The sequence below is a fragment of the Alnus glutinosa genome, chromosome 7 (assembly GCF_958979055.1).
Source record: "Alnus glutinosa chromosome 7, dhAlnGlut1.1, whole genome shotgun sequence".
In the NCBI taxonomy this organism is placed as follows: Eukaryota; Viridiplantae; Streptophyta; class Magnoliopsida; order Fagales; family Betulaceae; genus Alnus; species Alnus glutinosa.
In genome coordinates, this window is record NC_084892.1 from 21849208 (window position 1) to 21875077 (window position 25870).

Below are 25870 nucleotides of genomic sequence, written 5' to 3' on the forward strand. Positions count from 1 at the left end.
GCATGTTATCTAGCCATAAAAGAAAAAAAAAAAAAAAAAATTCCTTCAATTTTATTTATTTATTTAATTTTTGAAGATATGTTTTTTTTTAATAAAGCAAAAGACAGTTTTTCAGCGACTTCCAAAAGCTACTGGAGTCGTATTTAGCAAAAGGCGAATCAGAAGAGGCCAGAGAGGCAGGGACATAAACATTTACCAAATGGTGGGGTCATCGAAAGTGAAAGAGACTGAGAATTTGAGATGGGGCGGCAAAGCTAAGCTTATTAATTAACAAGCTTACTCAACTGGAGTCTGGAAACAACCCCATATATACCCCCACTATCTCCTCTGCTTCTTCCACAACAACAACACAATTTTCTCACCAAACCACTCACTCATCTCTCTCTCTCTCTCTCTCTCTCTCTCTCTGTCATCCACTCTAGTAAGCACGAGTGCCATGGCGAAGGACATTGAAGTTGGAGGCCAAGGTGGGTTCCCCGCCAAGGACTACCAAGACCCACCGCCGGCGCCGCTGATTGACGCTGAGGAGCTCGCCAAGTGGTCCTTCTACAGGGCTATCATTGCCGAGTTCATTGCCACGCTCTTGTTCCTATACATTACCGTGTTGACGGTCATTGGATACAAGAGCCAGGTCGACAAAACCGCCGGCGGCGAGGACTGCGGTGGCGTTGGCATTCTTGGCATAGCGTGGGCCTTTGGTGGCATGATCTTCGTCCTTGTTTACTGCACTGCTGGTATTTCAGGTTGGTCCTCTGTCACATACACAACTTCAACCTCATTGTTCTTTTAAAATTTGTTCACTAATGGCTAATAATTGTTCCAAACTGAGCAGGAGGGCACATTAACCCGGCGGTGACATTCGGGCTGTTCCTGGCTAGGAAGGTCTCGCTGGTCCGAGCCATTTTGTACATGGTAGCTCAGTGCTTGGGGGCCATATGCGGATGTGGGCTGGTGAAGGCATTCCAGAGCGCTCACTACGGCAGGTACGGTGGCGGTGCCAACGAGCTCTCCGCTGGATACAGCAAGGGCACTGGGTTGGCCGCCGAGATCATTGGTACCTTTGTGCTTGTCTACACAGTCTTCTCTGCCACTGATCCCAAGAGAAGCGCAAGGGATTCCCATGTTCCCGTAAGCACCATTTTTTGAATTTAACTTGAACAAATCAGTCAGTTGTAGGCTTTAATTTAATTTTAATTAATCTCGTTTGTATGTGAATCAAAGGTCTTGGCACCACTACCAATCGGATTTGCGGTGTTCATGGTTCACCTGGCCACCATTCCAATCACCGGAACTGGTATTAATCCCGCCCGGAGCTTCGGAGCTGCGGTGATCTACAACGAGAACAAGGCATGGGATGACCAAGTATGCACCACCTACCCATCTCTTTTTGGTTCCTTTTTCTCTCTGGATTTATGTCATAGAGTAGTGGTGCTAACTTAAAAAATGGGTTTGATTTTAATTTTCAGTGGATTTTCTGGGTCGGACCATTTATCGGTGCTGCTATTGCTGCGTTCTATCACCAGTTCATTTTGAGAGCAGCCGCCGCTAAAGCTCTTGGGTCCTTCAGGAGCTCATCCAACTTTTAAACTATGCCAAAGATGTGTGTCCCTGCTTACCAATTGCTTCAAAGAGCAATGGCACTTTTATATGGTCACAAGGAAGGGGAATTTGTACATTTTTAAGTTTATGGCAAGGATGTGTCCTTCGTGATCTTACTTTTGTGTTTTGGCACCCATTTTAAATGTGCCATTATGTTAATGTCGTTGTTGTCTCCAATTTTCCTTTGCATTTCTGGTCTTTTCCTTTTGTCCTGTGTACTCATGATCTTATGGTCCAAATGATCAACAAGTTCTTTGTGTTACTTCTGTCTATCAATCTCACACTTAACCCTTAACCCTTCAACAACGACTCATTTATACATTATCATCATGAATAACTAAAACGCAAGAACTTGATAAAAATATACGAAATCTTGATCAATCACGTGCCATACAAGTGCATTTTTTAAGATTATATGCCTCTTTTACTAAATTGTGCAACTAGGGTGCAAGTATTTTACATATAAACACCATCGCTGCCAATAACAAACACCTCCCCACTCAAGAAGGGCAACTCATCACCTCACGTTATGAAAATAACTCACTTTAATTAGAGTGATCAATTTTTTTAGCCTAGAGAATCATTGAGCCACTCAGGTGAATATCATCCAAGTATTCTATCCAGCTGTCTAGAAGGTAGGCAAACATTGATTCCAATTAAAATGATGATGATGATGATGATGATGCTATTTAACATTATCAACATTCAACACCACATGATGTAAACTATTCAATAAAATATTTTCTGGCGCCGCCAATTTTAACTCACTGCTATACGACTATTATCATCATTCATCAATAAGCCAATAACACCAAAATTCTTATAAAATAATAACAAGAAATGAAGCACGACCTTTTACCCATGCCTCTGGAAATTGAAGTTGCATGTAGGCACAGTATACGTACAGTGAAATAACTGTCTAGAGAAAAACAGCGGTAATTTTTTTTATTATTATTATTTACAGTAAATTAATTAATGATTTAATTGAAATTTACAGTAAACTTGCATCATGTTAGTTAAGTTTTTGAAATTTTACGGAACCATCATTTGTTCGTAAGGAGGGATAAATGCTAATTTGGCAAAACTGTTGTGTGTTACCTCGGGCACATAATATCACTGCAGGGAGTGGCTATAGATTCGGGAAAAATTGATTCATTCATAGCACTACAAAAAAAAAAAAAACAACTTTTTGAGCAATTTCTGATAGAGCCATTTTGTTAAACGGCTCTAATTTGAGCCTTTTTTTAACTAAAATGACTTCATTTAGAACCGTTTTAAAAAAGCGGCTCTAATTAGAGTCATTTTAATAAAGAGGGCTCTAATTAGAGCTGTTTTAATAAAAAGGGCTCTGATTAGAGCCACTTTTTTAAAACAGCTTTAATTAATTTAGAATTAGAGCTCTTTTTGAGTTTGAATCGTTTTAACAAAAGCGGCTCAAATTAGAGCTTTTTTTTAAAAAAAAAAACAGCTCAAATTAGAGCCGTTTTAACGAAAAACGGTTCGAAATAGAGCCGTTTTGATCAAAACGGCTCTAATTGCAGTCGTTTAAACAAAAAAAAAAATGTCTCAAATTAGAGCCGTTTAAACAAAAAAAAGTCTCACACAGATCGTACCACGATTCATCACATTGATCGTACCATGATCAATCACATAGATTGTACACGACCGATCACATTGATCATACCACGATTGATCACATAGATTGTACACGACCGATCACATTGATCGTACCATGACCGATTACATAGATCGTACCACGATCGATCACATGATCGTACCACAAACGATCACATGATCGTACCACAAACCATCACATAGATCGTACCAAGACCGATTACATAGATTGCACCACGATCGATCACATAGATTGTACCACGATTGATCACAAAGATCATACCACTATCGATCACATAGATCGTACCACGACTGATCACTTAAATCGTACCACGATCCATCACATAGATCGTACGATCATGTGTGATCGATTGTAGTACGATTTAAGTGATCAGTCGTGGTACGATCTATGTGATCGATAGTGGTATGATCTTTGTGATCAATCGTGGTACAATCTATGTGATCGATCGTGGTACGATCATGTGTGATCAATCGTGGTACGATCAAAGTGATCGATTGTGATATAATCATGGTACGATCAATGTGATGGGTAGTGGTACGATTTATGTGATTGATCGTGGTACGATCATGTGATGTATTGTGGTACGATCTATGTGATCGATTGTGACACGATTTATGTGATTGATCATCGTACGATCTATATATCTCCCTCAAACTATCATTTAATTGTCAATGTCCCCCCAAACTACCAATTATGTCAATATTCCCCCTCAAACTACCAAAAAATGTCAATGTTCCTCATAATGACAAAAATACCCTTCATAAAATTATTAAAATTAAAAAAATATATAAAATAACAAAAAATTCTAGAAAAAAAAAAAAAAAAATTTGTTTTAATTTTTTTTCATGTATTTATTTTATTTATTTATAGCTTTTTTAGTTTTCTTTTTTAAACAAAAATTTGTTTTTTATTTGTTTTTATTTTTTTAATTTATTTTTTAAAAATATTTTTTATGTGTTCTTTTCACAATTGGAGCCGTTTTGGAAGAAAACGACTCCAACTGGAGTCCCTAAACCCTAAAAAAAAATAAAAACTTGTTTTAATTTTTTTTCATTTATTTATTTTTTTTATTTATAGTTTTTTTAGTTTTCTTTTTTAAACAAAAATTTGTTTTTTATTTGTTTTTATTTATTTCTTTATTTAATTTATTTTTTAAAAATATTTTTTATGTGTTCTTTTCTCAGTTGGAGCCGTTTTGGAAGAAAACAACTCCAACTGGAGTCGTTTTCTTGCCAAAACGACTCCAAATTTTAGGGCCCTGTGCGCGGGACATGAAATTTTCGTGTCTTGCACGCGCACAGCCAAAAAGAAATTCAAGTTTTGAATTTTAATTTATTTTTTCCTTTCACACACTAATAAAATATCACCTCACTCTCTCTATGATCCGTCACTCTCATCTCTCCATTTTTTCCTTTCTCCCTTTCTTTCTTCTTTCTTGTTCTTGTTCTTCCTTCTTCCTCTCTCTCTCTCTCTCTCTCTCTCTCTCTCTCTCTCTTGACGACCACCGTCTCACGTCGTGGGTCTCAAGACACCCAGCCAGAAGCCGATTTTCGGGGATTAGGAGCGATTTCCAGCGACTGGACAAGGGGTCGACGACGACAGAATCAGGGGAGGCTTTTGGTGAAATTTACGGCGGCTTGAGACATGATTTCCAGTTGATTTTCTACCAAAATCCTTTAGGTAAATAACTCTTGTAAAATATGTTGCTTTATTTGTGATCTCCCAGTTCATATTTGATCTCTATTTCCCTTTCTTTTTTTTTCATTGATTTTTTTTTTTTTTTTCAATTGTTAGGCAGAAAGTCCTAAAACCTTTTTTTTTTTTTTTTTTTTCTCTCTCTTTTATGATTATGCAGATGCCAAGGGGTGTCCCGGTTGCAACAGTTGTAATAAACAATACTACCAATGCAGGTTTGCTCGCAATATTCTTGGTATTAATTGGATGTTTCTCTGTTTTGGGGTTCTTGATGGATTGAGCCGTGAATGTGATTATGCTTTGACGGTTTTCTGGTGGTGTGGTGTTCTGGCAAGTTGTGTATTGTGGGTTGTGGTAATGTTAGTAACCTAATGGTCTTGATGCTGTGATAAATTTATATAAGTATTTGTGGGTTTGGTTTGTGACCTTTGTTGATGGGTATTCTGATATGGGGTTATTTTGATCGGATGTATATAGTGTACTGAAAAGGGATTTTGATATATATATATATATATATATATATATATATATATATATATATATATATATATATATATATATATATATATATATATATATATATATATATATATATATATATATATATATATATATATATATAATTTCTTTTTATTTAGAGTCGTTTTAGAGTCCCTAAAACGATTCTAAAAATATATATATTTTTTTTATAAAATTTTTTATTTAGAGTCCCTAAAACGACTCTAAAATATATATATATATATATATATATATATATTGTAAATTGTTTTTATTTAGAGTCGTTTTGGGACCCTAAAACGGTTCTAAAGAAATTAATGGATTCTTTTTTTAAAAAAAAAAAAAAAATTAGAGCTGTTTTAGGTTCCTTAAAACGGCTTCAATTATTTAGAGTCGTTTTGGTCCAAAACGGCTCAAACCAGTTTGAGTCGTTTTTTCAAAAACGACTCCAACCGATTTGAGCCGTTTTAAAAAGCGGCTTAAACCGGTTTGAGCCATTTTTATCAAAACGACTCAAACTGAGACTTTAATACACGATATGTTGAGCCATTTTGAAAACGGTTTAAAAAAAAAAAAGGGCACAAAACATTTTGAGCCTTTTTAAGGCCTTAAAACGGCTATAAAATAAAATAAAAAAAAATTAAAAAAAAAAAAAAAAAAAAAAAAAAAAAAGGGTCAAAACACCTATTTTTTTGTAGTGTGAGGTCGCCCAGACCCACTACTCTCAAGGCATTAAGAGGATTTTTAGGCCTCATCAGGTACTATCGTAAGTTCATCAAAGGGTATGGTGCAATAGCTAAACCATTAATAGAGCTACTTAAAAAAAAAAAAAAAAAAAAAATGCCTTTGGGTGGTCAATCCAAGCGGAGGAATCATTTAATCAACTGAAACAAGCTATGACGCATGCTCCAGTTCTGGCTTTACTTGATTTATCCAAACCCTTCATAGTAAAGTGCGATGCTTTTGGGTTAGGCATTGGGGTAGTCTTACTACAAGATACTCGACCTATTGCTTTTTTAGTAAAGCCATCAAAGGGAAGGAGCTGAGCTTATCTACATATGAAAAGGAGATGCTAGCTTAAGTTTTGGCTGTCTAACGGTGGAGACCTTATTTATTGGGTTCCAAATTTATTGTTTGCACAAATCAGAAAAGCATGAAGTTTCTCTTAGATCAGACTATATCAACTGCAACTTAGCAACGGTGGTTGGTCAAATTGTTGGGATATGATTATGAGATTCAGTATAAGGAGGAAAACAAAATTTTGTCGCCCATGCTCTCTCTCAAATAGAAGAACCCCAAATATTGATGGCGATATCTCAACCCACACTCCATTGGCTCGAACCTATTCAAGATGAAGTTCACTAGAATCTAGAGTTACAAGCTCTAGTGGTAAAAATCCAAGCAAGAGAGGCAATGGGACCGTGGAAATTCCAGGGGGCCTTATTTTCTTTAAGGAGCGAGTGTATTTGTCCAATACTTCTTCTCTCATTCCTCCCATCATTACAGAAATACATGGGAGCACTCATGAAGGTTTTTTTAAAACAATGAAAAGGTTGAGAGCAGTGTTTTTTTGGCTTAAAATGAAAAATCGGGTCAAGGCTTTCATTAGACACTGCGATGTGTGTCAAAGGCACAAAATAGAGACAACCATGCCTTCAGGCCTGTTGCAACTTTCTACTTAGGTTTGGGCTGAGGTCTCAATGGACTTCATCGATGGTTTACCCAAGTCATGCAAAAAATCTACTATTTTGGTGATAGTTGATAGGCTTACAAAATATGGCCATTTTATTTCCATAAGCCATCCTTACACAGCTCCTTAAATTGCCAGGGTTTATTTTGACAACATCTTCAAACTTCATGTTATGCCAGAATCTATTGTGTGTGGTCGGGATCCAGCATTCACAAGCCGTTTTTGGACTGAATTGTTCTCACTTCATGGAACTAAATTCAATTTTAGTTCGACCTATCTTCCACAAACCGACGCTCAAACCAAAGTTTTCAATCACACGGTTGAGATGTACTTGCAATGTTTAACAAGTTCTAAGCCTAAAGAATGGTTTACCTGGCTTTCATGGGTCGAGTATTGCTACAACACTAGTATCCACTCAGCTCATAACGTCACCCCTTTTGAGTTAGTTTATGGCAGACCACCACCCACCTTATTATCTTATGTCGAGGGGATAGCACAGGTGGAAGCTATTGATAAAACTTTGGTGGAGCATGACATACTCCTTCGGCCAGGAAGCAAGAGATAGGTTGCTAAAGGCTCAATATCATATGTCCCAAGTTTACAACAAGCATCACAAAGAGAAACAGTTTGAAGTAGGTTAAAATACAGAGACGTGATCAATTTGCAATTGACAAATTTGATTTTAAGTAACTCCACTTAATGAAATTTCAATTTGCTCATTTCCTTAATAGATTAGGCTTAATTACATCTTCTAGGTCTTTCAATTTGAGTTGGATTCAGTTTTGGATAAAATTCTTCACCGACTTAACCAGTAGACTAAAACTTACAACCAAATAAATTTTGACACCGAATTTGCCAACGTACACAAAAAAAACCTAACATCTTGTATAAAATCATGAAACCCCATATTAAAAATTTTGGGATCAAAGGAATACATATACTACACTATTATAAACATGTCTGAGCATACATGGTGTGTAGAAAGTAGTCCTAAAATCTGTGTATATATATATATATTATCCAAGTCAATACTTATGGCTGAAAAGGAGTTTCTAATATTTTTAAAATATAAGTGACATGCATAAAACAGACAGTATGGAGTTCTGGGGAACGAATTCTGTCCCTGCAACGACGTTATGCTCATGAAAATAACAAATGGTTTCTTAAAGAAAATGAATCACGTGACAGTGTGTGCTATTGATAAGACCACCGTTTGCAATGTATATATATAAAGAAAATAAAAACAAAAGCTTTGGATGATAAAACAAGGGCTAAAAAGACACAAGGACCATGGCTTTCACTAAGCACATGCGTACAGTAGGAAGGATAACTTTTTTTCACCTAATTAAAGGGTGACACAATGTGGTAAGGCAACAAAATGAGTATCATCATCACAAAAGACAAGGAATATGTAGTCATACGTGATCTCAAAGGTGTCCTCCACTATTGGACCAACAACTTTTCATGCAATACCAACTCTTTGACTAAATTCTAGTAATTACACAATGGAAGAGAGTAGCTCAAGACAGTAGTGATATCTTACCTTGCACGCACAGTAAGAAAGAACGGGCAGTCTGAATCGGTAGGAGGAACAAAGAGAGCGAAAAGTGGAAGTGTTTGAAGGCTTTAGGGTTTCTCTAACATCCAATAAATAGACTAGGAGGGAAAAGACAAGAAGAGGAAAATATATATATTGGGCGGCAACAAGCTTAGGGTTTTTTTTTGGTTTTTGAACCTGGCTCCTAGGGTTGGGTTGGGGTTTAGTGAAGTAAAATATTAGTTTTTGTTTAAGCCACACCAAAAAAAACGGCATTTTCTTATTTTAGGTTGGGGGAGGAATTTGATGTATGTTGTTGTTTTCAAGTAATTGCTTTGTTTATTTATGTTTAAAAAAAAATCGTATTTGCTTTTAGTATGTTTAATTTGAAAAAAAAAAAATTAAAAATAGTTATATGCTTTTTGGTGTCTTTATGTATTTTCTTTTTAGTCTCAATTTTGTTTATTTAAAAAAAAACACACTGCAAAAAATTGAGGATTTAGTAACGTGCAAATTTTCGTGGGTTACTAATATTAGTAACATGCCAACAATTCGCTAGTTACCAAAAACTTTAGTAACCTGCTAATTAGGAGTGTAAACCCGGAGTGGGTTCCCAGTTATTGGGTAATAACTGGGAACCGGCTCCAACGTCCCCGGGTATTGATTTTTAACATCCGGCTCAGGAACTGGGTACCCCGGTTAACCGGTACCCGGGTAAAACCAGTTATCCGGGTCAGATGGTATTTTTTTTTTTTTTTTTTTTTTTTTAAAAAAAAAGTTACACTGAAGCACAAAACAGAGCAACAGAAGGAGAAAGAAAAACAAAAACAAAAACAAAAACAAAAAAAAAAGAAAAAAGAAAAAAAAGAAAAGAAAGGAACCAATTTATCAAATAACTATCACAGAAATCAAACAACAACCCAATTTATCAGAATAACTCACTTTAAGAATTTTCCACAGAAAATCCACCGAGAAGACAGTAAAATTGGGTTACTCGTCGAAAATCACACCTGGAACTGTCGGAATTTGGCCCCTGATTCTGCCATTATCAACCCACCGGAGTCCAACCAGAAATCGCACATTCGGTTTTGGTCGAATCTGCTTCAGGCACCACCGTCGACTCTCGGGTCATTGGGTCATCTTCGGGTTTGACATGTTATAGGTCACGAGCTCCGCGGGTGTCGACATCATCAACCACCGGCAACCCATCGGAAAACCAGTCCCGATCTCTCTCTCTTTTAGCCCTCTCCCTCGGTTTTCTTCCTCTCACTCTTCGATTTTCTCCCTCTCATCTCTTCTCTCTTTTTCTTGAATGAAAGACAAAAGAAAGAGCAATAAAGAAGAAATAAAGAAAGACAGAATAAGGAAGAGAAAATAGATACGAAATAAAGAAAGACAGAATAAGGAAGAGAAAATAGATACGTGAAAGTGGAAGAGGGAAGCATCCATTATAAAGGAGAAGCACGGGAAAGGAAGAAAGAACTAAGAAGAAGAAGAAGTGAAGAACTAAGAAGAAGAAGAAGGTTAGTGGTTACCTGGTAGGCGGCGAGTCAGCGACTGGCGAGTGGCAAAGGAGAAGACTCGAGAGTACTGGTTACCCTTTCCTAATGTCTCAACTATCAATAAATTACTATTCTCTCCCCAAAAGAGGATCATGGTCATTACAATGTAAGTTTTAGGTTGGGGGAGGAGTTTGATGTATGTTGTTGTTTTCAAGTAATTGCTTTGTTTATTTATGTTTGAAAAAAAAAAGGGTAATTACCTTTTCCTCTCATGAACTACCAAAAAATGCGCAATGCCCCCATGAACTACCAACTCGACCAAAATAGAGCATTCAACTACCAAAGACAATCCTTTTCCCCCCTTCTGTCAGTCAAATGGGTTAAAACAAACGGTCAACGGGTCACGTGACCGTCATACGCCGTTTTACCCTCATTTTCTTCCTCTTTTCCCCCCATGAACTACCACAATCTTCCTCTTTCCCCCCCATGAACTACCACTATCTTCCAACATGCCCCCATGTAAAACGGCACATGACCTGTTGACTGTTTCTTTTAACCCCTCTAACTAACGGAAGGGGGGAAAATTGTTGTCTTTGGTAGTTGAATGCTCTATTTTGGTCGAGTTGGTAGTTCATGGGGGCATCGCGCATTTTTTGGTAATTCATGGGGTGAAAAAGTAATTACCCAAAATTGTATTTGCTTTCTGTATGTTTAATTTGAAAAAAAAAAAAAAATTAAAAATAGTTATGTGCCTTTTGGTGTCTTGTGTGTTTTCTTTTTAGTCTCAATTTTGTTTATTAAAAAGAAAAACACTACAAAAAATTGAGGATTTAGTAACGTGCAAATTTTCGTGGGTTACTAACATTAGTAACATGCATGCTAACAATTCGCAAGTTACTAAAAACTTTAGTAACCTGCTAATTTTAGCACGTTACTATTTAGTAAAATGCGAAAATCTGCACGTACTATTTAGTAACGTGCGAAAATTTGCATGTTACTAAATTTGACACGTTACTAAAGTAATAACCTTAAAATTTTGCACATTACTACATTAGTAATGTGCAAAATTTAGCACGTTTCTATTTACTAACCCTAAAAATTTGCAGGTTACTAAATATTATGTCAATATAATTTTTTAAAAAATAATATAATTTTTAAATAATTAGTAACATGACTAATTTTGCACATTACTAAATTTAGTAATGTTCAAATTGTTTGCACGTTACTAAGTTGGTATGATTTTTTTTAAAAAATAATTTAAAAATTTAAATTATTAATGATGTGTCAAATTTAACACCTCATTAAATAATAAGTTGATATATTTTTTTTTAAAAAAAAAAAAAATTAAATGATTAGTGATGTGCCAAAATATTAAGTTGATATAATTTTTTAAAAAATAATTTGAATTTTAAATTATTAATGACGTGTCAAATCATGATAGAATAATATGATCGATAGATCATCTTATCTATCCTAGTGCATTAGTCTGTTTGATCGTGAATGAGTTCGATCAATTATACTTGAGACATTGAGTGTTCGATCAAGCTAATGTGCGATTGATCCTATTGCATTAATTGGCCCGATCGATCGTGATAGAGTTCGATCGACCAGACTTGACACAGTGAAAGTTTGATCGATCATGACCAATTGGATGATCTATCGATCATATTGATCTATCATAATTGATCAGATCATCTACCATGATTGATCGGATAATTTATCGATCCTATTGATCTATCATGATTGATTGGATAATATATCAATCATATTGATCTATCATAATCGATCAGATGATCTATCGATCCTATTGATATATCATGATTGATCAGATGATCTATCGATGCTATTGATCTATCATGATCGATCGAATGATCTATCGATCTTATTGTTATATCATGATCGATTGGATGATTTATCAATCCTATTGATCTATCATGATCGATCAGATAATCTACCATGATTGATCGGATGATCTATCGATCTTATTGATCTATCATGATTGATCGGATGATCTATTGATCGTGATAGAGTTTGATCGACCAAACTTGACACAGTGAAGGTTCGATCGAACCTCTGATCGATTCTAGTGTAGTAAACTAATCGATCATGATAGAACAATATAATCGATAGCCATCCGATCAATCATAGTACATTAGTTAGTCCGATCGATCGTGATAGAGTTAGATCAATCATACTAGACATATATAAAAATAAATTGAAATTAAATTCTTTAGTGACGTGCGAATTTAGTTAATTAATAATATAATTATATTAAATAAAAATTATTTAGTAATGTGCCAAAATTTGCCAAGTTAGTTTTTAAAAATAAATTAAAAAAAATAAAGAGAAACGAAAAACAAAAAATTATGAAAACAAATTTTTTTTTTTTAAAAAAAAAAAAAAAAAAAAAAAACCAAACTAACGAAAAATAAAAAAGTAAAACCAGCTTTCGATTAAAAAAAACAATTCTATTGTAAATTAAGAATATATATAAAATTTTCGTGTCCCGCGTGCACGCCCCTTCCCAAAAGTTAAACCGGAGCTTTTCTTATTATTTTTTTTCTTTTTTTCAATTTATTTATTTATTTTTAAAATTGTATTATTTTTATATAATTTTTTCAAGATTTATTCTTAATTTCTTAATTTTTTATATAGTGCCATGTGTCAACCTCATTGGTTGACACGTGGCAGACCATTAATTTTAGGACGGAAAATCTAACAAAGGTACCAAATGGGTTTTTATCCCTAACTCAGGTAGCACCTAAAATACAAATGAAAACTCAGGTACTAAATTTAAAAACGCTTAAAACCCAGATACCAATGGGCTATTTAACCCCCCTTTTTTTTTCAACATTGAATCCTTTTAGTTTTTTGTGAATTTGAAGCAAGTCATTCCGTCCATATTTTTAAGCTTCGTTAGTGCCACGTCAGCATTTTTGCCACCTCATCTTAAAATATTATTTTATTTTTTTTAAAAAAAATAGGAATGAATGGGTTGTGGCAGCCACCTCTTTAGGGAAAACGACTCTAATTCGAGCCATTTTGAAGAAAACGGCTCTAACTGGAACGTTTTTCTAAAATGGCTCAAATTTGAGCCGTTTTTATTTAAAAAATGCTATAATTTGAGTCGTTTTAACAAAAAAAAGTCTCAAATTAGATTCGTTTTAAAAAATAAAAACGACTTCATTTATAATAACTCTAACCCTATATGCTATATATAACATTAATTAATATATATATATATATATCACTACATAAGTTGTATTTAGGATTGTAATCGAGACGAGGCGAGCTTTGAGATTTCAAGACCGTCTCATTTATGAGTTCAGCTTAATTAAATAGTTGATCTCAAACTAAAGCCGATCATAGCAAGATCATAGGAGCGATAGAAGATTTGATCAATCAAAATGTATTATTCTGATCGATCAAACATCTAATCAATCATAGTGCATTAGTTTGATCGATCATAATAGAGTTCAATCAATCAAACTTAACACAGTAAAAGTTCGATCTAACATGCGATTGATCCTAAGTACTGGTCTGATCGATCATGATAGGATCATAGGATCGAGAATCATCCAATCGATCCTGATGTATTATTCCGATTGATCCTAGTGCATTAGTCTACTTGATCGTGATACGATCAAATGATCGATAAAACTTAATACAATTGAAGGTTTGATAGAATATCTAATTCATCCTAGTGCATCAGTCCAATCTATTGGTATACGAATGTTCGATCAATCAAACTTGACACAGTGAATGTTCGATCTAACGTGCGATTGATCTTAAGGACTAGTATGATCAATCATGATAGGATCATAGGATCGATAGAATCATCCAATCAAACCTGATGTTTACTCTGATCGATCCTAGTGCATTAGTCTTATCGATCGTGATACGATCAAATGATCGATCAAACTTGACACAATTGAAGGTTTGATTGAATATCTAATTCATCCTAGTGTATCGGTCCTATCTATTGTGATACGAATATTTGATCAATCAAACTTGACACGGTGAATGTTCAATTTAACGTTCGATCGATCCTAGTGTAGTAGTCTGATCGATCATGATAGAATAATATGATCGATAAACCATCTGATTGATCCTAGCTAACTAAGTAACTATGATATGAGCAAGTAGTAAGTCTAATATATTCTATATAACTAAGTAACTATAATAAAAGTATAATGTATATATATATATATATATATATATATATATATATATATATATATATATAAAACTATTATTAATTAACCATGAGTAATGTGATATATGTGTGTTTATATATATATACTAACTATGCAATATATGTTATATACTAAGTATTAGTAACTAATTAATAAGTTAGATTAACATACTATATAAATACTATTATCAATGTATTATAATTAATATGTAATACTATATTTAATTAGCTAGTATACTATATGCTTATTTAGTGTGTGTGTGTGTGTGTGTATAATTTTTTTTAATCAATAAACTAATTTAAAAATAAAAATAAGTGATTGGAGCTGTTTTTGGCAAAAATGGCTCCAACTGGAGTTGTTTTGTGATAAAAACGAATTTAATATTTTTTTTTTGGGGGGGGGGGGGGGGGGGGGGGGGGGTGGTGCGTACGGGACATGAAACTTTCGTGCCCCGCGCGTGCCACACCCAAAAAAATTTCAGGTTTTTGAGTTTCAATTTTTTTTTTCTCTCACGTGACACCTATCAAATATCTCGTTCACTCTTATCTCTCTTAATCTCTAGAAACACTAGATCTCTTTCTTTCTTTACTCTCTCTCTCTTTGACCTCCGTCACTCTCATCTCTCCATCACTCTACAACGTCTTCCTTTCTCCCTAGCCTTTTCTTTCTTGTTCATCTTCTCCATTCTTCCTCTCTCTCTCTCTCTCTGCGACAACCGCCGTGGGTCTCTTAAGACCCACGAACACCATCTCTTGCTAGCTAAAGCTAGCTTCTTCGTCTTTTTTTTTGTTTTTTTTTGTTTTTTTTTCCATTTTGTTGCTTTAGTAAAAAAAAAATAATAATAAATAAATAAATAAATAAATAAATAAAATAAAAATTGTACTTTAAAATCTGTTATTGTAGTTATTGTAGTTTAGAGACAATATGTTTTCATTTTGGTTGATTGATTGTATGGAAAATATTTGATTTACAGAGTTTGGAATAAAAGGCTAAAATGAGCCGCTCGAGAGAGGAATCTCTGGATTGGTTGCGTTCTTTCCAGGTAATTTTTAGTCAATTTAGGGGGTCCTTTTGGGGGTCCTTAAAACGACTCCAAAAAAATGGTTTTTTTTTTTTTTTTTTCAATTTAGATTCGTTTTAGGGACCCTAAAACGATTATATATGTATATATATATTTGGAGTCGTTTTGGGTCCTGAAAACGACTCCAACTATTTGAGTCGTTTTTGTCAAAAACGGCTCCAAACGTTTTGAGCTGCTTTGGTTATAACGACTCTAATTAGAGCCGTTTTCGTCTAAAACGGCTCAACCCGAAACTTTAATACTAGATGTGTTGACATGTTGTCAAAACGGTTCAAAAAAACCGACTTAAATTGTTTTGAGTCGTTTTTAGGGCTTACAAAGGCTCAAAACACCTGTTTTTTTGTAGTTTCTAAAGGTTGAGTCAACAACACGAAGAACGCGTTCTTCATCATTCAACATGCAAGTTTCAAAGTCAATTGGCTCTAGTAGCCTAGGAGAGGCCAATTTCAGATTGTAAGTACTCTGAACATGTTTGTTTAAATAATCTAACTTTGTTTATCTTAAAGAAAATTTTTCTGGGATCGGTATTCTACTGCGACTAATGTGATTAAAGCATAATCCCCAACGCCAAGCAACTTAACCTTAAGATGGTTTATTAGTTTAAAAACGAATATAATATGAGGTGCTTGCGATCAGAACATATATGGTGCGTTTGGGTATTGAATTTTTAGAATTAGAATTGAATTCTTATTCTAATTGCGAAGTTCGAGGCAAAAAGTTGTGTTTAGGTGTTGAATTTTTAGATTAAAAAATATTATTTTTAATAGTAAGAAATGATTGGAAGTTTGAAAAGTTGTGTATAATGATTGGTATTTGTGAAAAGTTATGTGAAATAATGATTTAAATAATAATTATTTAATTAAAAAATAAATATTTTTTCTTTTTAAAAGAAAAAACAAAATTAAAATTAAAATTTAAAAAAAAAAAATAGAAGCAAGGGGTGGCTGCCGGTTGGCGGCCACCCCCAGTGGTCGGGGGAGGCCGCGCGGCCTTCCCCAAGTGGTTGGGGGTGGCGCGAGGCCAACCCCTAGATTTAAAGGTGGCCGCGCGGCCACCCCCCAGTGGTCGGGGATGGCCGCGCGGCCACCCCCAGTTGTCGGGGGAGGCCGCGCGGCCACCCCCAGTGGTCGGGGGAGGCCGCGCGGCCTTCCCCAAGTGGTTGGGGGTGGCGCGCTGCCACCCCCATTAAATCTAGGGGGTGGCGCGAGGCCAACCCCTAGATTTAATGGTGGCCGCGCGGCCACCCCCGAGGTCGGGGGTGGCGCCCCCGGCCACCTATGGTGGTGGCAGTGCGCCACCCCCTTTGAGGGGTGGCTACCAACCGGCAGCCACCCTGCCTCTTTTTTTTAAAAAAAAAAAAAAAAAATTATTATTTTTTTAAAAAAATTAAAAGAAAATTATTTTTTTTTTTAAAAAAAATAATTTATTATTATTTTATTAAGTAAATGCGGGACCCACGCACTGTGCATGGGTCCCAGTGATCATTGAAGGTAGAATTGGATTCAGAATAGAATTTAAATTCTATTCTGAATCCAAACAGATCAATAGTGTACTTTAAGTCATTCTTGCGCGTGAGCGCATGAAGGATAAGGGATCCAAAATTCATAATCAACCCAAAAGCTGAATCTAATAGCAACCATTTTGTACAATAAATATACATGTCTCCCCTGATGGGAGAACCCAAAAGAGCCAAAGAATCAAAAGAGAAAGAAACCTGTGGCTTATTTTCCTTCGGTGGGAAGAGGTGGAGCACTGGACGGAGGTGATCGGAGATGTATTTGGTGGTCAGTGGGAGAGGGGGAGAGAGAAAGATGGGAAAACGGGTGGATGGTGAGCAGCGGAGTTGCTTTGTGGTTGCCAGCACTAGTTGGTGGTGGGTGGGAGAGGGTGGGGAGGAAAAAAATTGGGGGGGAGAGAGAGAGGGGAAATGAAAATGAAATATACTAATTGAAACAAAACCCACGCTGTTTTGGTATTGTTTTTTTTTTTTTTTTTTTTTTTTTAAAGGCTAATTAACTCAAATTGTGTTAACCAACCAAAAAAAGGGATCAAATGCGAATGGTTTGCTGCTCTGTACGTTGCATTACTCGAGTAATTAAAAGTAATGATAGGCAGGGGACGGCTGCCCGGCCCTTTCCTATGTTGAAAGGGCTTTTTCACTTTTAATATATATATATATATATTCATTTAAAAAAGAAAAAAAGAATAAGCAAATTTCTGATTTTGAAAAAGCGCATTGCGTCTTCTACACCCATTTTTTGTCCCCAAAAGTCATTTTCCCCTCAAATCTTTCCTTCCCTCTCTCTCTCTCTCTCTCTCTCTCTCTCCATCTCTTCTCCTCAACCCCACCGAGAACCCGCCATCGTCGACAACTCACGAGCCCGCCACTCCACTGTGCTACCACATAGCAGGAACAAAAAGCATTTCCCCCAAAATTTCCCCCCACAGGCCACCGGCTCTCTCCCCCATTGTCCGATCGCTGCCCACCAAATGGCCCAAAAGCACCGTCGACCACTGCCTACGTCCATCTCCATCTCCGGCCACTAGGTACCACCAGGCACCATCTCCGACGACCCATACCCATCTCGGTCTCCCTCCACGACGACCCATTTCCATCTCTTCCCACCAAACAGATCAGGTGAGCCCAACCATCAAAAGAGGTAAGGTTTTCTCTTCTTCTTTTTTTTTGGATTTTCCCTCTTTTCTGGTAGTAAAGATCTCGTTTTTCCACTTGTTTTTGGATCTAGAATCTCAATTCCCTCCAGGACAACCCATCCCCATCTCTTCCTACCGTACAGATTCAACGAGCCCAGCTGAACTACCATCACCGTCGACGAGCCTAGCCATCAAATGAGGTAAGGTTTTCTCTATTATTATTTTTTTTTTTCAATTTTTCTTCTCCTCTGGTAGTAGAGATCTCGTTTTTCCACTTGTTTTTGGATCTAGAATCTCGGTTCCATTATTCTCAATATAGTTGGGTTTGAAACTCAGATCTGTATTTTTCGTTAATTGGGTTTGATGTGGTAGATTGTTGGCTCTGCTTGGTGTTTGTTTAGGCATTTTCTTTATTTCAACCTATTGGTTGTTTTTGGCTTGTAGTTGTTCCTCTTTTCTTTTCTGCAGAATTTCTACAATTTGTATTCTTTGATTGTATCTTGATTATTGTAGCCCTTGAGCAGTTCCTTGAAGATGATGTAAGAATTTGGTTTCTGCTCCCATGCTTTTTTTATTATATCTTGGCATGGTAATGACCCTGTCACTTTTTTTGCAATCCTCATTTCTTACTTCTCCTCCCTGCCACCAAAGTTGCCAAAAACTGAAATACATAATTGATTCCCATGGCTATATATATAGCACTGAAAGCTCCCATTTTTAGCCAATTTTGATTCTCAATTTAAGAAGCTAGCATTCGTATTGTTGGAAAATTTATATAGTGTACTGAAATGATGCAATCTACATGTTTGAATTTTGCATATTTATCATCTTCAAAGACATTGCATCTCCAACTTTAGTTATCTCATTCTCTATTTTGATTGCCTCGTTTCTTAAATTATCTATTTGTTGGCCCAAAATGCTATTTGGTAGTCAACTTGACTACGTGGATTTTAAATTTTTAAGTTTTACCACTTCGCAATAGTACGTGTCAATTGTACTATAGTAAGAGTTATCGAACCATAGAGATTGGGGGTTGTTTTGCGTAATGGGATATTCAAAGGAACGTATTTAATCTAATTTTGAAATAAAAATAAAAGTAAGGGTTGTAGAATTGAAGCTACAACGAGTAAAGTAAAGGAAAGCGGAAAATGAAAACAAACTTAAAGGAAACTTAAGGAAATTATCGCATCTAATCCTCAATCAATGAAATGCTTAAAGTCTATATGGATTTTCCTAACATGTATGATATGAGAGCATAATGAGCGTCAACCATTACAACGACCTCGACATGAAAATACTTTCATTAGGACATAATTATAAAGCACCTAGTTTCACATTAAACAACTCCACGTAAAGATTAGTCTATAATTGAAAAACGTATACACTACAAAATGTGTGGGGTGATTAGTGCTCCCTAACTTACTACTCTATAAAACATCCTAATAAACATACACAATGCATGAATACCCTAATTAAGTCACAATGATAAGGTATCTTAGTTTCACACCGATCTATTCCATGTAAAGATTAAACTACAATGAAAAGACATTTTACACTACCAAAGGTATGAAATGACCGGTGTTCCCTAGCATACCCTATAAGATGATTCTAATAGGTAAACATGTATCATGTCAAATAGAACCATTGCAAAAGACATCATTCTCTTTCAAGAATGTTGGTTTTATTCATGAATCTAAGAAAATTCATAGACAAGCATGACTCTTTTTCATGAATAAATGGATTGGAATCTTGAAGACAAAACCTTTTAGCATGGGTTTTGCAATCCTCTAGCCTTACACAATCATCAAACATCTTATGAAAAACTCAAGAACATCAAGAGTACTTCATGGTTTTTGGCAAAGATTTTGATCAAACCCTAAGAACTAATTTATCTAGACATAATTGAATATAATCTAAGCATGAAATCTATGGAAAACAGTAAAGAAGCAAGAAGAAAATGAATAAAAATAACTATATTAAAATTATAAAATTCGAATTACAAAAAGAAAATAAACCTAAGCTAGAACATGAAGAACAAATAGGAAAAAGAAGAAGAAATTGCTCTTTGGATTTTGGCCCAAAGAACGTGTATTAAAGGAATTATAAAACACTAAACATTAAGTGATACACCTGATAAAATCCGAAACCCCCAAAAGATGCATAAAATAAACCTAAATCTGAATTTTATATATATAGGAAATTGGATTTACAAAAAGACTACAAGAGTTAATTCTAGCCAAGTATTCAGAGCTGGTCGCCGTCCATTTCTGTCCATAGAACTCAACTTTTGATTTGGATCGCACAAAGATTTGAAAATATCTGAACCTTCTGAAAGATGTGAAGTCGATCAATCGATTTTAATATGCTCTGAGAATCGATCGATCGCATCTGGATCAATCGAAGTTGGGTTGATTGAAAGTCAATCGATCGAATTATTGGCTGTACAAATAATCGATCGATCGAAATGCCTTGGACAATTTTTCAACTTTTCATGATCAACCTCGGACTCTAGAAATGACCAAATTGCCCTTGATGTATTTTTAGGTCTAATTCAAGTGTTTTGAACTATATTTCAAATAAGACCTAAAAATAAGACATAACATAAAACTACAACAAAACGTTATATATACAACACAAACTAAGTCTAACAAATGCAAATTAAGGGGTCTTGAATCAAATAATTCAAGACTTATCACTATCCAGTGATGTTTTGTGCCAAACCTGCTCCCTTTTGGGTTCAATTTTTTCTGGGCTGGGTTACTAAAATGTATCTTCTATGTTACTTTCCAAAATCCATCTGAGTTTGATTAGACTTAGGAAAAATGATGAGTGATGCAGTGCATATGCACTATTTCGTCTTCCCTTCCAACAATGGTTGGTGGTTCCCTGTTGACTAAATGCCTTTAGAGAGATCAACCATGTTCATATTATTTGTTTATTCAACCTGTTCTTTATAAATTTTCTTCGAAAACCTAGTTCTCTTCAATCTGGTGAAAACTTGCTGACTTTATATTATTTATCTCAACTTTAAGAGGCTCTATTCTTGGAGTTAAATTTCTAGATCCCTTTGCTGGAGTTATTGTCTCGGGCATGAATATCCTAAAGACTTACATATACATATAATAAATACAAGAACAGAGAGATGGGGTTATTACCAGTTGGTGAAAATGAAAGAGAGAACTGGGAAATGAAGGGAAACGGAGCTTAAAGTTGGAAAGGTCTTGGGGAAATATAATTGATCTCATCCACTTCCATTTTTAACACCTATTCTTCTTCTTCTCTTTTTTTTTTTTTTTTTTTTATTATTATTTTTTATTCATTTCTGCTATGTTTTTGGTGAATAATCTCTCGCAGATATGAATCAATTCCTTTTTGTGTTTAATTTTTTTTTTTTGTTTTTTTTTTTACTATTGCAAGTCCATTAATTTTTTTGGAAAATTATGTTTAATATTCTGTTTTAGGTTCACATTTCCCATATACTTGGGTAATTAACTGGCCTTTCCATTTGATTCTTGAGATTTCCCAACTTGTCTGGCTTTTCCATTTTGATTAATTGACTATTAAGTATTTTTTGAAGCTTGAAGAGAATTCTGAGAGACCATAGGCTCATCTCTTGGATTTTTCGAGAACTTTCATAATAATCAAGTATTTTAGTTGTAGAATATGAATTCTTCTATTAATTTTAGATGAATCATGCTGATAGAGTTTGTTTCATTTGAATTTTTTGAATTTTTTCACACTGAAATTATTGTTTTTATACAGATTGCACGATTATCGTAATGCCAACATGAGTTGGAATTTTTCCACATTAGGCTTGAGCACATGTTGCTATCTTATTAGTTCATTGGGATTTTGTTATTTCTTTTTTCCCAGTTCGATCTATTTTGTACAAAGTTTTAACTAGTATATGCTTATTGAACTGCACTTAAACATTTGTTTGGCCATAATGACAGTGAACGAGAAATACTGAAAATTCCATCAATTTAAATGGGTCTTCAGTATTTCCCAACCCCACCCACTTTTAGTATGTGGCTTTATTTGGCTTCACTCTCCATCAATTAAAAAAATTCTGAATGTGTTTCCCAGTAAGCTGTTGATATTAACCTCTTTAACATTTCAATTTTTCTAATGACATCTCGTAGGTCACTTGATTGTTTTAATTTGACGTTTTCATCTCACTTCCAACTTCCATAACATGATATAATGTGACTTAATCTTCTGCCGGATATATGTCATTGGTTTGTTCAAGTCGAAAATCTGCATAGGTGGAATTATTGGTGCTAGTAATATGTTTATAGCCTTCTATTCCCATTTTTTTCAATTTTTTTTATCAACATAAGTGGAATTATTTCGTGGAACTTATCAATTGTTTGATTACTGTAGGAATAGATGAAGCTTCGCATAAATGTGATGAAGATGCTCTACCTTTTGCAAACTGGGTGTCCGTGTGCTGCTGTATATTATGCTACTTTAGAGTATAAGCAGTTCCTTGTGTGCTGCTGTGTATTATGCTACTTTAGAGTATAAGCAGTTCCTTGTGTCCTAAAGCATGCGGATGTGGGTTGGATTGAACCAGTATTCCTCCAATAGTGGTCAAAGAAGTACAATCGTGTGGTGAAGGGCGTGACCCAGTAGGGTTATCTTCTCTTTGGCCATTTGCCTTTAATTCCTATTAAGGAGATATCCAGGTCAATTAGGAAGGGAGAGCCTGGAAAGGAAGGAGATGAATGTAGGTTGCGATTGTGGACACTCTTCCGACCCATTTACTTCCTAGAGTGTGATTGTATGTAACAATACTATTATGTAAAGGGCACAAAAACCAAATATTCTCAACAATTTCATCTTATAGCTCTTGGATGTATTGACTTCTCTAGTTTTGGGTTTCTTTTATTATTGTTCTCACTTTTCTTATTTATCTGCTAGGACTTTTGGTTGGCTTTGTGGTTTTGTTGTATTGTCGGATATAATTCCAAAAAATAAAAAAGCTTTGTTTTCAACTTTTACATGAATGCAAAATCCCAATGGGAGGCTTAAACCTGACATTAGCTAATTTAGCTATGTTAATGCTTTTGCACCAATGTTAAAAATTCTGGCCAATGCACATTACTGAAGCTTTTTAAACCTAACATGACTTGTGTGTTAGTTCACATTGTTGATCTCTCTAAAAGGAAAATAGAGAAATGAACAGCTACATTTCTTGCATTTGTACATAACAACTTTGTCTTTAATGACCTGATTTTTAGATACATTGAGTGCATGTACAAAAGTAACAAAACAATGCTACGGTTTTTTCAATTTGATAATATGTGCAAAATCAATGTCTCATTATTTCAAACACATTTTCCACTTAGGGCCATTTGCTTCACTGAATCTGCATTGAGTGAAACCAAAGATCCACATAGAGAGACATGGCAACCTATCTTACAAGATTGTATCATTGCTAATCAAGTTGAAACAAAAAAGAAAAACACAACAATTAGTCCTACGTCCAGGTCCAAATAAAGCATTTGTGGATGATTACAGGTCCAAATAAAGCAAAAGAACCAAAATACAACCAAACTACCAAACAAGCAGGCCCCACTTCCGGCCGTCTTCTTTCAGCATTTACCTACGGACCAAATTGAGTTCCCTGCAATAAGGAAGCACAAGTGATGCATCAAACACTTGAAAAACAGAGATATGATGCACATGTACCTAACTCTTGAAAACCAAAGAAATCAACACACAAGCAAACTTTAACAGTCTGAGCTAAGGCAACTCCTGCCAGTTACTTCAAAAAGCTCAGAAAGGGAAATTCATGGACATCTCTCATAATGACAATCATCCAGTATAAAGTTCCAAATCATGGAATTCAAATCTAGCATCAGATTTGACACAAACTAAAACAAAAAAATATGGACTCAAATAAGGATAAATGCAAATGGCAGCTACTATGAGAATATAATCCATTTCTCACATATTACTAACCTTATTAACCATCAACTAAAAACAGCAACCAAGATTCAGAAGAGAACTATGTTACAATTATTTCCTCAATTCTCATGCGATAACCAGAAAGAATTAAGATCCCCGTAAATAAAAATAAATTCAGGTGGTGACAAAACTAGAGTTGAGAATTCCTCAAACATGAACAAAGAAATAGAAAGATTGAACAATAAAAGAAAAGAGAGTCCCAATTGAGGCCTTAAATCCGTGAGCAAACACCACAATTCAACCAACTAAGATAATCAAAATGGAATTCTCAAACTACCAATTTACTTAAATAAACAAATGAGATATAAAACATAACCGGTTGGAACCTTGAAAAAAAAAATTACTTTAATCAAATAGACCTTACCACTTACGACAAGTATATGAAATCTCCTTAAAAAAGACATGAAGACAGTGAATTCCCGAACGTCTGAAACAAATACCTCGAATGATTAACATATGAAATTAAACTCTTCGTCAACATGTACGAATCAAATGCACATATATGAACATTTTTTCCCCCTTTCAGCACCTGTGTAAGTACGCTATTTTGAGTTTCAATCACTTGGTCAAGAAGATTAAACAAAATATATATCTATTCTAAATTATGTACATTATCATTTAGTTCATAATTACAAGAAAAGCACTCAAGAAACATAGAGAGAGAAAAAAAATAGAAAGGTTTACACCTTATGACAAACCATTAGAATCAGCAGTGCAGCAACTGATTCGATTTTCATATAAATACAAGGAACACACGTGCAAACACAAAGGAAATACAAGAAAGAAACACTTAAAAACATTAAAGATTTTAACTTTGCACTTGGATTTTTAGACTAATTACTGAATCTCAATAAAATGAGGTTTTTTAAGGTTTTTGGGTCAAGATGGCCGGTTTCTGTATATGTATTATTTCTGAAAATCAGCTCAACAACAAAGATTGAATATACCCAGTTCCATAAAAGTGTCAAAAAAGCAAAATATTCAAAATTCTAAATAGTAGTAGAACTAGTTAATGCAAAACATAAAATACAAATATCAGAATTTATTTTTGTATCAAGGGAACAGGCCTAGAATACACCAAGAAAAAACTGTATTGTCAAGGCAGAGCAAAAAAAAAAAAACTCAACCAATCAACAAAATCCATATTTTTTTATTGCGGATAAAGTCAAGGAATAGAAACATAGCGAAATAGAAACTTAGAAATACGTCATTAGTGTTTCAAAATTCCCCCAAAAAAAAAAAAAAGATAATTGCACCGTTGGTCCCTGTGGTATACCATAATTATTTTTCACTCCCTATGGTTTAAAAAGTTCATGGGAGGTCCTTGTGATATGCAATAATTACAAATCGATCCCTGACGTCAAATTCTGTTAAAAATTTTAACAGATTCCGTCAAATGCCACGTCAGCGCCACGTGTCGTCATCTTATTGGTGGCACGTGGCGCTGACATGTCCAATCTTAATAAAATAATATAAATTTATTAAAAAATAAATAAAAATACTTTTTTTTTAAAAAATAAAAATTCAAAAAAAAAAAACAAAAAAAAAAAAAGAAGAAACAAAAATGGGGAAAGGGGTGGCCGCGCGCCACCCCCAGAGGCCGCCTGGGGTGGCGCGCGGCCACCCCCAGGCCATTGGGGGTGACCTTCGGGCCACCCCCGGCCACTGGGGGTGGCCGTGCGCCACCCCCAGATGCCGCCTGGGGCGCGCCACCCCAGTGGCCGGGGGTGGCGCACGGCCACCCCCAAGGCCATTGGGGGTGGCGCGCTGCCACCCCTTCAGCTTTTTTTATTTTGTTTTTTTTTTAA

General features: G+C 35.2%; 1 protein-coding gene and 1 long non-coding RNA gene across 2 annotated transcripts; both read left to right on the forward strand.

The window, feature by feature from the left end:
• Window positions 1-322: 322 nt before the first annotated feature.
• LOC133872974 (aquaporin PIP2-1) lies at window positions 323-1861 on the forward strand. The gene is made up of 4 exons (XM_062310671.1): window positions 323-743; window positions 833-1128; window positions 1222-1362; window positions 1467-1861. The coding sequence occupies exons 1-4, from the start codon at window positions 437-439 to the stop codon at window positions 1584-1586; spliced, it is 864 nt and encodes a 287-aa protein (XP_062166655.1). The 5' UTR covers window positions 323-436; the 3' UTR covers window positions 1587-1861.
• A 15782-nt stretch (window positions 1862-17643) lies between these two features.
• On the forward strand, window positions 17644-22950 carry LOC133874235 (uncharacterized). The gene is made up of 3 exons (XR_009901226.1): window positions 17644-18072; window positions 18182-18289; window positions 22473-22950. It is a non-coding gene; the product is annotated as an uncharacterized LOC133874235 (long non-coding RNA).
• Window positions 22951-25870: the final 2920 nt, after the last annotated feature.

Coding starts and splice junctions, on each gene's coding strand:
- LOC133872974 (XM_062310671.1), top strand. CDS start 437: ATGGCGAAGGACATTGAAGTTGGAGGCCAAGGTGGGTTCCCCGCCAAG. Junction 1,129..1,221: donor CAAGGGATTCCCATGTTCCC/GTAAGCACCATT, acceptor TGTGAATCAAAG/GTCTTGGCACCACTACCAAT. Junction 1,363..1,466: donor ACAAGGCATGGGATGACCAA/GTATGCACCACC, acceptor TTTAATTTTCAG/TGGATTTTCTGGGTCGGACC.